Raw genomic sequence first — 18581 nt, 5'->3', positions numbered from 1 at the left:
CAGCCTTGGATGATGGTTTTGATTCTGCCTTCAGTAATCCTGATAAGTTAATTTGGTCCCTAAAAAGATTTAAAAAGTTCCTCCGTGTACTGTGACCCAGCAGCTATTTCTGTTTCTTTTACAGCTGATAACAAAGTTCTGGTTGGTGCTAATCCTTTCCCCTTTAGACAAGGATGGTAGCACTTTTGACAGGTTTGGAAAGATAATTTTTTTCTTAAACTCTAGCCTGCAGAATCCTGAGCTACCAGGGTCATATGTTGAGGTACATTTTAACTTGTGTGGACTGTTTGAGGAACTTTTCTGCTATTTTACACACTTAAGAGTAGCAATAACAGGGTTCAGAAAGGACCCACCTTCGGAGTGTAATACAGCAGAAAAGTTTAAGGAATGATTGTACTGACTGCTTGTCCAGGGCTACAACTACTGCTACTGTGATGAGACATTTTGCTTGGGAGCGTAATCAGAAGTTTTCTAAAGATGTAAATGCTGAGCTTTTGAATTCTTTGGGTAATGAGGTTTTGTTTGGTCCATTTGCTAGTTGGGTACTCACCGTTTGATGAAAGAGGCAAACTGATCCAAGGAATTACTGGGGTTTTTTTTAGTCCCCTTTTTCCAAATCTTCAAAGTGGTTCTTTTTTAAAAAAGCAAAATGAGGAATCCCAGCAAGGTTCCAGCGAGCATGGTAGGAGGGATGCAACAAAAAGTAAGGATCTTTTGAGAGTAAGGGAACAGGCCTCTACCTCAGAATGGCTGTGCCAACATCCTATCTCTCCCTCCTCCTTTGCCTCTTCCCCTTCTGGTTTTTAGTCTTCCTCTTTGGCAACAGATTATTTCAAACAAATGGATTTTGACAGTAGCTCAAGAAGGTTACAAATGGCACTGGACAGACATACCACCTTTTCAGGGAATCCCCCCATCCTATTAATCAGACTGAATGTTTTCCTTAGATTCTCTGTCCTATGCTTTCCTTAGGGGTTATAGAACCAGTTCCTCAAAACCAAAGAAGATTTTATTCCAGAATTTTTCTGGTGTCAAAGAAGAAACCTTCTTGGAGACCAGCACTCAACCTATCATTTCACAAATTGTTTGTGAAAGTGCCATAGTTCCAAGATATTGACGTTACAGAGTATGTCACCTCTCATTCCTCTTTTAGATTTTATGGCAACTCCAGACAAAAACAAATATGCTTATTATCACATACCTATTGCCACAGAGTTGAGGTCTACTCAAATGTTATGGGTCACATTATCAGTTCTCTGCATTACCATTTGTGCTGTTTACAGCTCCAAAGGTGTTTACAAAAACTGTTACATAGATACACTTTACCATGGCATCCTTTCCTCAGTCGCTTATCTGAAGGGTAAGGTCTTTCCATAGGGGTGTTTAGATTATAACTTTATCCGTAGTTGCCAAACTCGATTTGGTAAAAGCAGAGGCTAAGATGAATTGTTGGAATAAGGGAAGGAGCTCAAGCAGCTGAGAGGTTTAAAAAAAAATGCGAATAAAGGAGCACCTTCGGCAAGCCTTTCCAAGTGTTGCAAAGTGAGGAAATTTATTACAAAGATCCATCAGTATGGTATGTACATAACTTCTGTTTTCTTTCTAGTAACTCTTTTCCACTGCTATAGATCATGAACATTCAACTGTTAATCCCATTTAGATCACTGCTATAGATCATGAACATTCAACTGTTAATCCCGTTTAGATCTCACATTATTTCAGAAAATAATTTGTCTTACATGATGGAAAATTAGGCAGTACATTTTCTATGGTTTTCACTGTTAGTCACAGCCAATATTTTTATTTCCTGAATCTGCAGCTTGCTGAGCTCAGTAAATGTCTGTAAAGTAGTCAGTAGCAGCTAAAGTGAAGCGGTTTTCTAAAAATAGTCAATTTGAAATGTCTTTATATGCAGTAACTATAGGTAGTTAAGAACAGTGTGAAGAACTGCAGTGAACCCTCATTTGTCTTATTAGCCTTTCTAAGTGATGGCTGCTGGTTATTGATGAATATGGAGTGGTGCTAGGATGGACTGACACTTTTCACACCAAAGAGTGTGGAGGAGCATGTAGAATTCAAGGGATATGATCTTGAATACTTAATCCTTGCTCTTCACCTGTTGAAAATGAAAATGGGCTGTAAAATGATAGTAAACAGCTTTTTGTAGCACACATCAGAGTGATGGAGTTAAAAAGAAACGCTGACTCTACTTTCAGAAACAATCTAAGACACTAGTGACTGCCAGCTGTAGGCTGTGTCTACAGTCATGAGGAAATCATTCTGTATTGCGCAACTTATATAAGACCCTTCATTGAGTATAATTCCCCCTTTGGTATATACTAGGCATATCCAGCAATTGGAATGTCCACAGAGGTTCGTCACTTAATACAGGGCATAAGTAACATGCACCTCAAGGTCCTATCCCTGGGTTCTGTCTCCTACATTCTGCTGAGGAGAGATCTATGCCTGACATACAGGCTTTGTCGGACCCCACCCTGATGAACCCTGTGCATGTACGCAAAACAAACAGCAACAGAAGTACCCATTCTAAAGACTTAAACTTTGTCTGTGATATAAATAGGACCTGCTGGAGAGACAGTTGCATATCCCAGAGACTACTCCTTCCCTGGAGTAGGCTCCCCATACATGTGACCAGAGAGCCTGTCTAGCTCAAGTCAAGTGTAACTTGGTTAATTGGGTGGGGAAAAAGACAATCATCCCTGGTTTGGCAACTATGCCTCTAATGGACAGAGGCAGCCTGTAAATGGCTCATCTCCGAGGCTACTGCTTGTAAATGTTTCATCTCCCAAGCCCCTACTTACTCTTAGCAGGAGTACCAGAACTGGACAGAAATTGGTATGTGTGGCTAGGCTTAAAAAGCTCTAGTGGCCTTTAACCGAGTATATGCCTATGAACTTATTGCAGCTAAATGGGAAGAAGAAATGTTTTTGTTAAATCTAGACTTTGTCACGTTATGGGCACAGAAACTGTGCTGTGAGTACAGGATAGTGAGACTGAAGCAGAGTCGCATCAGTATGGTAGTCCCCATGAGGACCATTTGGGGGTTTTAATAAGCTATCATAAGCACCTCTTAGCGTGATGTTAATAAATTGTTCATTACAGCTTTATGTTCTTTACAACATTTTTCAGTTTGCAGGGTAGATGTTTACTTTTAGCCTTATTTTACTGAGACTGTACATGCCCTCTCTCTTACACTAATCACAGTAGTCTTCACTTTTTACTTGAGCTGTTATCACAGTTGGATATGCTAATGTTGTATATAAGTGGGGGGTTGCATGAGATGCATGTTCTGCTAACATTAGCCCTAGTATTTTGAGCAGTAAACAGTGATCCTCATTAGTACAGCCCCTGTTTTACTTTTATAATACAGTCCTGCGTTTGCTCAATTTTTGACCTAAAGTTCTTAGCCTTCCATGATAATCAACATGCATCTGCCATGTACATGTTAAAAATGTCAGTAGTCACTACCTTGATGCTCCTAAAACAGGTCAGACTATTTCAGCATGTGCAATCCTTTTCTTCACAGATGATGCAACAGCTGTATCACGAGTGCAACCTTGTCCATGCTGATTTAAGTGAATACAACTTGCTATGGCATGATGGAAAAGTAAGTTTAAGTAACAACTACTCACTTTGCAGTCGATTTAATAGCATGAACAACTTATGAAGCAACATGTTTTTCCATTGTACATTTTGTCATATATTAGGTTTGGCTAATTGATGTGAGTCAGTCTGTTGAGCCAACACACCCTTACGGATTGCAGTTCTTGTTCAGGGACTGCACAAATGTCTCACAGGTACGGCTGCATTTCTTTCTAAAACATTTCTAGATCTCTGTATTTCATTTGCTAATGTAAATGAATATGTCTGGTATGAAAACTTGCTGAGTGAATTTGCCATATCCTGGTTGATATGACCTAGATGTTTGAGAGTTGCCATCGATTTCAGGTCTTATAATCCGTTTAGCATAATATATTTTGAATATGATTTTTTTTATGCTTATGCAAAAAGAAGGTTGTACAACTAGTTATAGGTATTTTATTGTCATAATTATGTGGCCCATTGTATAATTTTTACAACATGTTTTAATGTACTGCATATTCAGTAATTATGGAATTTGTTGTTCTTGCTTTTAGCTTTAAGATATTGTTTCATGAATAATAAGTAAAGGAGTGAGAATGACATCTCTTCTTATCCATTCTGTACACAAAACAGGCTAACTAGTTTGTTTTAACCATAGTTTTTTCAGAAGTCAGGTGTGATGGAAACGCTGAATGAAAGAGAACTTTTCAATGCTGTATCAAACTTGAACATCACAGCAGATAATGAAGTGGACTTTATAGCTGAGGTGAGAACATTTCAGTATGTTATGGTGATGCTTGGTGTTAGTTACCTTTAGCTTGCATTGTTATCTTCAGTTTTTTTTCTTCAGTCTCACTGTCACAGGACTTAAAACTTGCTTGTATACATTACATTTGCTGTCTTTTCTCAGTTTGTTTTTATGTGCAACTGAAGTAGTACCTATATTTTGCACTGTTATGATACATGTGTACTCCTTCATATTTATTTTTTGAATAATGTTCGATGGGTAGTACTTTGCTGGTTACATTTGAAGAATCTAATCTCCAGAGTTGACTGGTATCTCCAGATCTAATACTGTGGCCTCTCCTCAAAGGATAAAAGATTGAGAATTAACCTTCCTTCCTCTTGACTTCAGCCATTTTCTCTGAAATCTCTTACATTGTTGGGCAGCTTGGTGGTTGGGGAATGCACACTCATTGACAATATACTTTCATAATGCTGCAGACCAGACAAGAGTGTATCTACTACTATCTTGGATAATGGGTACAATCACAAATGAAAGTATCCTCTTGGGTGATGTGAACATTGACTGTCAGTCTTTATCCGCAAATTCAGTGATCAGCAGCATGAACCTCTTTGGATTCACTCAACTTGTTAATACAACAACCAGATACGGTAACAAATAACTCACAGCAATCTACCCTGGATTGGATTCTGATTCCCAACCCATCTAATTTTACCTCCTCAGTTGCCCTCCCCGATACACTAAGTGATCACCTGCCAGCTTATACCCACAGGAATATTACACAACTAACAAAGTAACATAAGCTCAAAACTACCCATAATATCTCCATATTCTCCAAGGAGTCTTTCATTAAATCTCTGAAGGCAGTTAAATTGTCCATCCTAAAAAGACTCCACTTAAATGATGCATCCGAATAGAAGCAGCATTTCTAAATATTCTTAACACCTTATCCCCACAGCATACAAAATTAATTAAAAATAGTCATACCCCATGGCTCACCACCAATGCAAACTCCTTATGAAGGACTGAGACAACACATGGATTAACTGGCAAAAGAGTAAAAATTGGCAACTATTCAGACAGCTAAGAAACCAAGTCAACAAACAAGTTAATAGTGATAAAAAGTATTGTACTCTGCTGCAAAATAGCCATAAAAACAACCATAAAAATTCTGGTCCTCCATATCCTCTCTCATCAACCCATGTACAAAAAAGAATGCCAGCCCATACCCAGACATTCCCCTTCTTCAAACAGCTACCTGTTTCTATACATACTTCATAGTATGCATATCCAACTTAACCTCAAAGTCACCTAACACACCCCCTTCCACACAGCCAACTTCCCCTGCCTTAGACCCTACTACAAAACTAAACTATCTGCAACCTCTCCAATGCACATGCAAACTGTACCACCCACTTTACCTTTCAACCAGTTTCTGTAACTCTCATAAAAATATTTTATGTAAACTAAAACTTTGTTCCTCCTCAGCTGACAACCTTCCCCCAGAGTACTTAAATCTAGCTGCAGATGCAATAGCATACCCAATCAGCATTCTTATTAATAGATCAATATCAGAATCCTGTGTCCCCAACTTGTGGAAAATGGCACACATTACTCCGTTACATAAAGGAGGTAATTCCACTGACATTACAAATTTCTGTCTCCTAGCCATCCTGTCTCCCCTTTCTAAAATCCTTGAAAGATGATTCCATCAACAATTTCTCCACAGTCTCTTACAAAATACACTAATCTCAAATATGCAACATGTTTTTCAGCCAGACCACAGCACCTCTACTGCATTACTATCATTTGCAGACACTGTCAGTAAAGCTTGCAACTCTAAAAAATTTGTAGCTGCAGTATTTCTAGATCTATCAAAAGCTTTTGACACGGTCTGTCACAGTAAACTGCTCAATCAGCTTTCCACCTTGGGTGTAACATCCCCGTCTGTTCAGTGGTTATCTAGCTACCTTGCCAACTGGCAACAGGCTATAAAATGGCAAGGATCCATCTCTGTATATCTTCCCACTTCCACAGGAGTCCCACAAGGATCCATCCTTGGCCCTCTACTGTTCAGTATTTTTATCAGAATATTCATCTTCTTGTGAAGCACCTTGATTCAATACACAGATGACTCTACCATCATCTTCTCTTCAAACACCTTAACTCACCTCCCAGAAATCACTCGACAAGCTGTCATCTCCATTGAAACCTGGCTTACAATGGCTCAACTCTTCCTCAACCCTCCCAAAAAAAAAAAAAACAAACTCCTCCTCTTTACCCCAAAAAGACACACCCCTAACAAAGCATCTTGCAAAATCTTTTTGGCACATGGCACTGAAATTGAGTTGGTCCACCATACAAAACTATTAAGTGTCATAATAGATGATCTTAAATTTGACCTCCACATCCAAAATAGTGTCAAGAAAACTAGGCATGCTATACAGAAACAATAAATTTGATCTCCACATCCAAAGTAGTGTCAAGAAAACTAGGCATGCTATACAGAAACAATCATTTTCTGAGCACCCCCACAACACATACTGTAGCCAAAACCTACCTTCTGCTCTCCCTACTCTATGGAGCACTAATTCTAACTAATTTACAATCCTCAGTAAAAAAAAAAAAAAAAAAAAAAACCTGAAAGCTGCTACAGCAAAATTGCCAAGTTTGCTACTAATTCAGCCTCCTTTACCCATCGCTGTAAAGCTCTCCATACCCTTAGCTGGCTTGGACTTCCCCTCCACATGTTCTTCGTGTTTCACTGTTGCAGTTATTACATTTGGGTAATCTGCTGGCAGGTTGCCCTCAGTCGGCCTGAATTCCAAAGTCTTGGGTCCTGCGTCGGTTGCTGTCTTCTCTTCCATGACGTCAGGTCGTCAGGGGTATAAAACATGCCAACGTAATTTTCTTTAGTCTTTCTTGCTGCGCGATGCCTGAAGCAGAAGCATTTCGCAAGTGCCGGTCGGCCGACTACTGAAATATTCGCATTTGAGTTTCAGAACCGAAGTCTTCACTAAAGCTAAGTACCCCGTTGAGGAAACTTTTTTCTTGCTTTATACCAATGTCAGAAAAAGTTAATAATTGTATTACTTGTGGGAAGCAAATACCTCATAAGGATTTCCGTTTATACTGTATTCCTTGCCTAGGCCCTGATCACAACGTGCCTGGCTGTCGGTTTTTTGCTAGATTTAACCAACGCAGTATTAAGCGTCAGTATATTTTTGCATCTAAGTATTTTGGAAACAGATTTAACTACCCAGAGATGTCGGATAGCAGTCCGACTACCGGAGTACATAAAAAACGCAAAGAAAAGTATAGAGAAAGGCAGTCGAGATCCAAAACCGATGACGAAGCTTCTCCTAAGCCAGTCGCCTGTTCGCCGGTACTCATTGAGGCACTTTCGCAGCCTCTGATACCCGCTACCTTCGGGTTGCAGGCCTCTACTGACACCCATGTGGAGTCCGGCATGCTGCAAGATACTCAAGGTATTGGACCGACGGATGTATCTCCCTCGGATGGGTCTGGAGCCGCTGAGCAGGCACCGGCTTCTGAGGGTGTATTCAGACCTCAACATTTTTATATCAAACCGACGAAAGCTGCAAAACCAAAGGCAAAGACACCTTCTAAAATTAAAGAAATGACGCCTGAGCCACGTGCACAGACCTCTATGCCTAAAAAATAGATGCCCAAAATGGCTGAAGGTCTTATTACCTTGATCAGGGGTACCCATCCCCCTCCAGATAAGAGGCCTAGGCAAGACACTGACTATGAATCTTCAGATCAAGTTTCTATTTCTTCTGATTCCTCTTCTGATCAGGAATTATCTTTACCTCCCTATGAGGATTCTGATGCTGAAGAGTCTATTCCATCTGCATCTACTCCTGAGGATTATTCATTTGGAGAAACTTTGCATACTTTGAGGGAGCATTTTCACTGGGAGAGTCAAGACTTCTCAATCAAAAAAGAGGCTCAGGGATTTCCTCCTTCTCCCTCAGCACAAGCCTTTAGCCATTTCCCCTGTGTTAGACATTGTGGATGATGTTTTTTCGGAGTCTGACCCCTGATTCTTTACCTCCGGCTCCCGTTAAGCCTGACAGGTATTACAAGGTCCCTGACTCTCATAAACTTTTATTTAGAAACCCTGCTGCTGATCCTGAAACTATTTCACAGGGCCCAAAGGGAGTTAAGGCCTCAACAGCAAAAAACCTTACCCCCTCAGACAGAGATTCGAGGGCACTGGACATATGGGGAAAAAAGGTTTATACATCTGCAACCTTGGCAATCAGGGCCTTAAACTGTCAATTTCATATGCTTAAGTACCAACAGCATGTTATGGGATTGCTGAAACAGAAAATGATGTTGATTTCAGAATGTGCAGAAAATAAGGAATTGCAGGAATTATTGCATGCAGCTGAACAAGTTGAAAAGCATACTTTGCAATGTGGTTTTGATTCTTTAGAGGCGTCCTGCAGGGCCGCATTTACTGGATCTGTGATTAGGAGGCATGCCTGGTTAAAGGAGCAAAATTTGCCTGATCATGTTAAAGCTAAACTGCTAGATGCACCTTTACAGCATGATTCTCTGTTTGGTATTAAGGCAGATGAGGTTTTAAAGAAAATTGAAGACAAAGCTAAGTCCATGCAAACTGTTAAAGATTTCTTACAAGTGCAGCCACCTAGATTCAGTAGACACTGGCCTACAAAAAATTGGTCCTTTCCTGTGTCAGACAGAGCTCAAAGGGGCAAATCCAGATGCCCTAAGGGTTCCAGGTACCAGGCTCAAGACTCGTACGGGTCAAAGCAATGGGGTGCCTCCACCTCCAAATCTGGAGGAGATAAGGTGCATACCTACAGAAGGCAATCCCAATGACTTCCCTCTGCCTACATCAAGCACTTATCTTTTGGCAGCACCCATAGGGGGAAAATTAGCACTTTTTGCTCAAAATTGGCAGTTAATAACCCAGGACAGGTGGGTACTGAACATCATATCATAGGGATACAGATTCCATTTCCACACTCTGCCAATCACAAATTGTTGGCCAGACCTGCCAAAAAAACAATGGGCAGAGGCTCAAACAGGTTATGTCCCTCATGGATATGGGGGCCATTCAGACAGTACCAGAACAGGAAAAAGGACAAGGTTTTTACTCAAGGACAAGGCCTGGCGGCCAATTCTTGATTTATCGATTTTGAACACATACGTGGACATTCCAAAATTCAAAATGCTCGTTTTGCAACAGCTTCTGCACATTCTGGGCAAGAATGCCTGGCTGGTGACTTTAGACTTGAGGCATACCTGCATGTCCCAATAAGACAGTTGTGCAGAAGATACCTCAGATTCAAGGCTGGCTTAATGCATTACCAATTCTCTGCACTGCCCTTTGGCTTATCTGCTGCGCCCAGGGTCTTCACAAAGTGCCTGGCACCAGTAATTGCATTTTGCAGACAAAGAAGACCACTGTCTCTTTCTAGCAGAGAACAAGGACACTCTTCTACGACACCTGGCATTTGTGAAAAGGCTTCTAGCATGCCTAGGGTACACAATAAACGAAAATAAATCACAACTGGTACCCTCTCAAAAGATAAAATTCCTGGGTGCAAGCTTGCATACAACTGCCCAGATGGCTTACCTCACGCCAGACAAACAAAGGCAACTGACTACTTGCTTCAAACTGATGGCAACAAAAACCCAGTCTACTGCAAGACAAATTCTGCAGGCTCTGGGCTTCATGGCATCCTGCATCCTACTAATTCCATATGCAAGACTTCATATGAGGAAACTTCAGTGGTAACTAAAAAGTTTATGGAGTCAACATTCACACGGTCTGGAAGCAATGATTCCAATCATCCCCTGCCTGCAACAGGAGTTTCTGTGGTGGGCAAAGGCCTGTCACCAAAACAGGGGACGGCCCTTCACTCTACCCCCTGCCAGCCAAACCTTAACAGACGCATCAGATTATGCCTGGTGGGCCCACATGGCAGGAAGAGCCGTTCAGGGCATATGGGCACCAAATCAAATGTATCTATATATCAACCAGAAAGAGATGCTAGCTGTTCAAAATGCCCTAACAGCCTTCAAGGACTTACTTCATCCAGGACAGCTACTGATAAAGACGGACAACACCACAGTCATGTGTTCTATAAACAAGCAAGGGGGCACACACTCATACCCCCTTTGCAGATTAGCCATGGCACTGTGGGACACAGCTTTGACCTACCAATTAAATCTTCAAGATCAATTCCTGTCAGGAAAACAGAACACTTTGGCAGAAGATTTAAACAGAAACCTTATAGATTCTCACGAGTGGAAACTAAATCCACAAGTATTCAGCATGATAACAGAGAAATGGAGGAGCCCAGACGTAGATCTATTTGCCTCTCCTCAAAATTATCAATTGAAAAGATTCTGCACAAGGACTTATCACAGACAAGCATGGAAAGTGGACGCTCTATCCTTCAGTTGAAAAAAACTGTCAGTTTATGCCTTTCCTCCTCTGCCTCTTCTACCCAAGGTCCTCCTAAAAGTCAGACAAGAGAAACCAAAGATGATATTAATTGCCCTGGACTGGCCCCGCCAATACTGGTACCCAATCCTAAGGAACTTGTCTCAATACCCAGCTTGGACCTTGCCTCAAAGACCACAATTACTGTCCAGCAAAACAATCGGATCCTGCACAATCAACTACAGACTCTGAACCTGGCAGCATGGCTAATCATGTAATCATACGAACGACACCTCTCAGTAAAGTTGTGATTGATGTCATGTTGGAAGCCAGAAGGCCTAGTACTAGAAAATCTTATGCTGTCAAATGGAAGAGATTCTGTGCTTGGAATCAAGCACAAGGAACTGATACAGCAGAACCACATATTCGTCCGATATTACAGTACTTAACTGAGATGCTTGACAAAGGCCTATTTTTCTCATCAATCAAGATCCATGCCTGTGCCATTTCAGCTCATTACAATACAGAGCCACCAATCTTTTCTCATCCTTTACTAAAGCAGTATCTTAGAGGGGCCAAAAACCTAAGGCCTCCTAGAAGATCACCATTACCTGCATGGGACCTCAATTATGTGTTGGAAAAACTCACCCTGCCTCCATTTGAACCAGCCGCTACCGCTGATATAAAGTTGTTATCATGGACGACAGCTCTGCTACTAGCAATTACTTCAGCAAGAAGAGTTTCAGAGGTACAGGCCTTCATGGCTGTAGAGCCTTTTATCATATTTTACCCAGACAGGGTGTCTCTGAGGACAAATCCTACTTTTATGCCTAAGGTGGTTTCCAGTGTGGCTCTTAACCAAACAATTCATCTGCCAATTTTTTATCCAAATCCGCAGAACAAAGGGGAGAGAATTCTGCATTCCTTGGACATGCACAGACAGCTAAGATTCTACTTGAGCAGGACAAAAGCTCTAAGAAAAACTGAGCAATTACTAGTGTCATATGCTGCAGGATCAGAAGGAAAGGCTATCTCAAAGCAGACTATTTCAAAGTGGATAAGCCACTGCATCCGTTTCTGTTACTTACACCATGGTAAACCTGTGCCTAAGGGCATTAGGTCACATTCCACCAGAGCTGCAGCTACTTCAGCAGCCTTTCTCAGAGGAGTACCAACCAAAGACATTCTAGAGGCTGCTACTTGGAGTTCTGCTCACACCTTTACAAAGCATTACTATTTGCCTCTCTACTCTAAGTCCAGGGCAGGCTTTGCCACTGCAGTGCTGCAGGGCCTTATAGCCGCACCTAATGCTGTTTAGCTCCAGCCTCCCAACCATAGCTTTGGGATTCTACCCAAATGTAATGACTGCAACAGTGAAACACGAAGAACATAGTACATTTGTGTACACTTATCATAAATGAAGATGTTTGAGTGTATTCACTGTTGCAGTCCAGGTTACCCTCCCGCTATCCCCCTGTCATTCTACAGTTTATCTTTCCTTCTGTATCCTCTACAACCTATGTGGTGTATTTGCTTGTAGATTAAGGTAAAGTTTATATTGATGCATGTATATAGATTTATATATAATATTGCTGCCTTTTTGGGGGCACCTGACATCGGGGGCAAGAAAAACTAAAGAAAATGGCGTCGGCTGCATGTTTTATACCCCTGACGACCTGACGTCATGGAAGAGAAGACAGCAACTGACACAGGGCCCATGACTTTGGAATTCAGGCCGACTGAGGGCAACCTGCCAGCAGATTACCCAAATGTAATGACTGCAACAGTGAATACACTCGAGCATCTACATTTATGGTAAGTGTACACAACTGCACTATGTTAAGTTGTCAATCTCGCCTTCATTCTTGCTGGATGGGTTCGGAGCCGATCCTCGGCTCCGACTCGGCACTTGCTTTAGCTCGAGAACTCCTTTTACCAGCTCGAGGCAACCCTATATCCCATGATGCAAGGCGGAACTACCTCAGATCTCGTTTGCCGCTTAGCGAAAGAGGTCTCCTTTGTCAGCTGAGGTAAGTTTTTTCTTAGTCAAATAAGAAAAAGTGTAGTTAGGGGTTTATTTTTCCCTGTTAGTGTTAGTGTAGTCTGTAAGTTACAGCCCACCCTATTCCCTATTTTTCAACCTTTTTATAAACTTTTATAAGTTTTAATCTAAAGTAGTTTAGTCAAGCCTAGTTCCCTTTTGTTATCCCTTCCTGTGTGTTTGTGTAAGGGATTAATTTGTGTGTTTGTGGGGACTGTTTGTGTTCTATCCTCCTAGGATGTCAAAAGAAGGCAAGGTCTCCGGCTTCAAGAAGTGTAACCAGTGCTGTCAGAAAATGTCTCTGACAGACGGTCACACTTCTTGTGTTTATTGCCTGGGGCCTTTGCACCTGCAGGACTCCTGTGCATTGTGTCATGCTTTTAGCCAGAGAGTCCTGCAGGAAAGGAGGAACAAACTCATCCTCCGAGGTTTACTTAAACCTGAAGGTTCTCCTCCTAAATCAGGGTCAGGAAAACCTCTTAAGCCATCGAAGGCTCAGGCTACAGTGTCCAAGCCTCCTCCGGTGGCTCGCTCCGCCGGAGCCGATATCGGCCCGGCTGGAGTCAATACTTCTACTCGGTAGTGGGTTTGCGGCTGGCCCGATACCCTGACTACTGTGGCCTTGTCGGGTCCGGCTGGAGCCGACACTTTATCAGCATCGGAGCCAGAAATCCTCGGCTCCATCTGGAGTTCTAGGGACTGCCCGATGGCTTCACCAGAGATCTCGGTCCCCTCTATTATGAGTATCCACTGCTCTCCGGGATCTCCTCTTTGTCGGAGCGGAGCCATCGGAGCCGATCTTCGAGATCTTCCAGGCTGTCTGACCACGACTTGGAGAGGGTGGTAAGCAGGCTGTTGAAGTCTCAGGCACTGGCCCAAATGCTCCATAGCCCGTCTCAACAGACTTGGCTATAGCCCCAATTCTTGAACTTCCTCCTCCGACTCCACACACCAGAGTTCGAGCTGGAGCTTCTTGGGACAGCGACTGTATCGATGCGGAGCCGATACATCCTTCGCTCCGTGCCCTCGGCTCGATCTCCTCCTTGAGACCTTCCTTGAGGGATCCGGTCGTCGGGTTTCCACTGTCGGCTCGAGGGGCTAGTGGCATCGACCCTTGTCCGACCCCGCCTCCCTCTCGGGCTTCGCTTTGTAAGCTTCGGCGCCGACATCGGCCTCGAGCCTTCTCTCTCCTTGGAGCCGACCATTCCTGTCTCTTCGAGCGGGTATGTTCTGGTCTCCGGGAGAGGAGCCTTTGAGGTGATGAGGAGTGTCCTGGCCTCTGAGCCTGGTCAACGGTCCATCCCTCTAGCTCCTCCCTCATCAGTGCCTGCAGATGCCTCTTGCCAGCCTCTTGCTCTCAGGCCCAGGGATCCATCGCCCCAGGTTTCCCCACTGGGAATTTCCTCCTCTTCCGAGGTTTCTCCTGACCCTGCAGGGGAACCCCTCGAAGAGGACGTGTAAGAGGAAACACACAGACTCCTGAGTCTATTACATCTGATACCGACTTAGATGCCTCGGACACTGCTTGGGAGCTCATCTAAATGGAAAGTGGATACAAGACAAGTGGCCTGCCAGACTACAGCATCTACATATCAACATGAAGGAGATGTTAGCAGTCCAGTTTGCATTGATGGCGTTCAAGGAGTTACTTCTTCCAGGGCAGGTGTTGATTCTGACAGACAACACAACTGTCATGTGGTACATCAACAAGCAAGGGGAACACATTCTTATCCTCTATGCAGGCAAGCAATGATTTTATGGGAGACTGCGTTAAGCCTGCAACTGACTCTTCAGGCAAGGTTTCTGCCAGGAGCACAGAACTCCCTAGCAGATGTATTAAGCAGACAAATCATGGATCCCCACAGTGGAAACTGGATCTTCATGTATTTCAGAAATTGACAGTGTCATGGGAACTCCAGACATAGATCTGTTCGCTTCTCCACTAAACCACCAGCTGCCAAAGTATTGCACAAAGGGGTTTCATCACACAGCTTGGAAAGTGGATGCTCTGTCTTTTAGTTGGAAAAACCTTCATGTCTATGCCTTTCCACCTCTACCTCTTCTTCCAAAGGTATTACTAAAGGTCAGACAGGACAGGCCAAGGATGATTTTGATAGCTCCAGATTGGCCTCGGCAACACTGGTACCCACTTCTAAGGAGTCTTGTAAAGAAGCCTCCATGGCCTTTACCTCTGATTCCTCATCTGTTATCTCAGAAGGACAGTCATCTGCTCAATGTCAAGCTTCAATCTCTTCATCTCACAGCTTGGCATATTCTGTGTTGAAGCATGGTAGGTCTCAGCTTCCTCAACAAGTTTTAAATGTGATTATGGAAGCTAGAAGGCCTAGTACTAGAAGAGTGTCATGAAAAATGGAAGAGATTTTTATTTTGGAGTACAGCAAAGAATTTGGAGATTTCAGAGCCTAATTTGAGTGTGGCTCTTCAATATCTTACTGAATTATTGGACAAAGGTTTGTCTTTCTCTTCCATAAAGATTCATGCTGCAGCAATTTCAGCTCACTATGATTGTGACCCACCTTTGTTTTCGCATCCTTTGTTCAAGCAGTTTCTTAGAGGGCAAAGAATATAAGACCCCCGTAGAGCTCCTACTCCTGCTTGGGATCTCAATTTTGTGTTGGAAAAACTTACTCTACAACCTTTTGAGCCTGCAGCTACTGCTGAATTGAAATATTTGTCATGGAAGACTGCTTTTCTGTTGGCTATTACTTCTGCAAGAAGGGTGTCTGAGTTGCAGGCCCTTATGGCAGTAGAGCCCTTTTGATTTTCCATAAGGACAGGGTATCATTACACTAATCCTTCCTTTATGCCTAAGGTGGTTTCTAGTGTGGCTTTAAACCAAACTATTCATTTGCCTACGTTTTTGCAGATCCTCAAAATAAAGGGAAAAGATTTTGCACACTTTAGATGTACACAGGCAATTGCGTTATTATTTGAGCAGGACTAAGATTTTAGGCAGTCTCAGCAGTTACTTGTTTCTTTTGCTTTAAGTTCACAGGGCAAGCCTGTGTCAAAACAAACTATTTCTAGGTGGATTGGCTTTTGCATTGCATTGCATTTTGTTATTCCCATCATGGCAAAGAGGTTCCAGCTGGGATTAGGCCTCATTCCACTAGGGCTACTGCCACTTCAACAGCATTTCTAAGGGGTGGCAACTAATGATATTCTGGAAGCGGCTACTTGGAGTTCAGTGCATACTTTCTCTAGGCATTATCACCTGCCTATATACTCTAAGACTAGAGCTGGTTTTGCCACAGCTGTTTTACAAGGCATGTTGTCAGCTCCTGCTACTTTATAATTTGCCAGCCTCCCTTACCTCTGCTTTGGGATTCTACCCAATTGTCAGGACTGCAGCAAGGGAAGACGAAGAACATAGTACAGTTTTGTACCTACCATAAATGTAGATGTTAGGATTCCCTTGCTGCAGTCCAATTTACCCTCCCTCCTTCCCCTCTGTGTTTCAAGGTGGTTGGGTAGGTGAGTTTACATGCTTATATTTTTTGTATATATTACTGTATATATTGTACATGTTTTTTGGTGCAGGTTGTTTTTGGGACTTGTCTTTTTGGGTCTTCTGACATCTGGGGCAAGAAAAGACTGAGGAAATGGCGTCGGTCATGCGCATTAGTACCCTGACGTACTGGCGTCAGTCTAAGGCGCCATGACCGACGTCAACCTCTCTGGTATTCGGGCCGACTGGGACGCGGACTATACCCAATTGTCAGGACTGCAGCAAGGGAATCCTCGAACATCTACATTTATGGTAGGTACAAAACTGTACTTTTTTACTCAAGGACAAGGCCTGGCGGCCAATTCTTGATTTATCGATTTTGAACACATACGTGGACATTCTAAAATTCAAAATGCTCACTTTGCAACAGCTTCTGCACATTCTGAGCAAGAATGCCTGGCTGGTGACTTTAGACTTGAGGCATACCTGCATGTCCCAATAAGACAGTTGTGCAGAAGATACCTCAGATTCAAGGCTGGCTTAATGCATTACCAATTCTCTGCACTGCCCTTTGGCTTATCTACTGCGCCCAGGGTCTTCACAAAGTGCCTGGCACCAGTAACTGCATTTTGCAGACAAAGAAGACTACTGTCTCTTTCGAGCAGAGAACAAGGACACTCTTCTACAACACCTGGCATTTGTGAAAAGGCTTCTAGCATGCCTAGGGTACACAATAAACGAAAAGAAATCACAACTGGTACCCTCTCAAAAGATAAAATTCCTGGGTGCAAGCTTGCATACAACTGCCCAGATGGCTTACCTCACACCAGACAAACAAAGGCAACTGACTACTTGCTTCAAACTGATGGCAACAAAAACCCAGTCTTCTGCAAGACAAATTCTGCAGGCTCTGGGCTTCATGGCATCCTGCATCCTACTAATTCCATATGCAAGACTTCATATGAGGAAACTTCAGTGGTAACTAAAAAGTTTATGGAGTCAACATTCACACAGTCTAGAAGCAATGATTCCAATCATCCCCTGCCTGCAACAGGAGTTTCTATGGTGGGCAAAGGCCTGTTACCAAAACAGGGGACGGCCCTTCACTCTACCCCCTGCCAGCCAAACCTTAACAGACGCATCAGATTATGCCTGGTGGGCCCACATGGCAGGAAGAGACGTTCAGGGCATATGGGCACCAAATCAAATGTATCTATATATCAACCAGAAAGAGATGCTAGCTGTCCAAAATGCCCTAACAGCCTTCAAGGACTTACTTCATCCAGGACAGCTACTGATAAAGACAGACAACACCACAGTCATGTGTTATATAAACAAGCAAGGGGGCACACACTCATACCCCCTTTGCAGATTAGCCATGGCACTGTGGGACACAGCTTTGACCTACCAATTAAATCTTCAAGGTCAATTCCTGTCAGGAAAACAGAACACTTTGGCAGAAGATTTAAACAGAAACCTTATAGATTCTCACGAGTGGAAACTAAATCCACAAGTATTCAGCATGATAACAGAGAAATGGAGGAGCCCAGACGTAGATCTATTTGCCTCTCCTCAAAATTATCAATTGAAAAGATTCTGCACAAGGACTTATCACAGACAAGCATGGAAAGTGGACGCTCTATCCTTCAGTTGAAAAAAACTGTCAGTTTATGCCTTTCCTTCTCTGCCTCTTCTACCCAAGGTCCTCCTAAAAGTCAGACAAGAGAAACCAAAGATGATATTAATTGCCCTGGACTGGCCCCGCCAATACTGGTACCCAATCCTAAGGAACTTGTCTCAATACCCAGCTTGGACGTTGCCTCAAAGACCACAACTACTGTCCAGCAAAACAATCGGATCCTGCACAATCAACTACAGACTCTGAACCTGGCAGCATGGCTAATCATGTAATCATACGAACGACACCTCTCAGTAAAGTTGTGATGGATGTCATTTTGGAAGCCAGAAGGCCTAGTACTAGAAAATCTTATGCTGTCAAATGGAAGAGATTCTGTGCTTGGAATCAAGCACAAGGAACTGATACAGCAGAACCACATATTCCTCCGATATTACAGTACTTAACTGAGATGCTTGACAAAGGCCTATTTTTCTCATCAATCAAGATCCATGCCTGTGCCATTTCAGCTTATTACAATACAGAGCCACCAATCTTTTCTCATCCTTTACTAAAGCAGTATCTTAGAGGAGCCAAAAACCTAAGGCCTCCCAGAAGATCACCATTACCTGCGTGGGACCTCAATTATGTGTTGGAAAAACT

General features: G+C 42.9%; 1 protein-coding gene across 1 annotated transcript in view; it reads left to right on the top strand.

Moving 5' to 3' along the window:
* Positions 1-18581, top strand: part of RIOK3 (RIO kinase 3) — a gene marked incomplete in the record, with an annotated part of 1226621 nt that overhangs the window by 1127963 nt on the left and 80077 nt on the right. Inside the window, 3 exon segments of the mRNA XM_044065363.1 lie at positions 3548-3628; positions 3729-3818; positions 4262-4369. Of these exon segments, the coding sequence (XP_043921298.1) occupies positions 3548-3628; positions 3729-3818; positions 4262-4369 (279 nt within the window).

This window comes from Protopterus annectens, chromosome 3.part0, assembly GCF_019279795.1.
Source record: "Protopterus annectens isolate FY-2018-M chromosome 3.part0, PAN1.0, whole genome shotgun sequence".
NCBI classification, from domain to species: Eukaryota; Metazoa; Chordata; order Ceratodontiformes; family Protopteridae; genus Protopterus; species Protopterus annectens.
The sequence above is the reverse complement of the archived record's forward strand: the minus strand, read 5'-3'. Positions and strand labels throughout refer to the sequence as shown.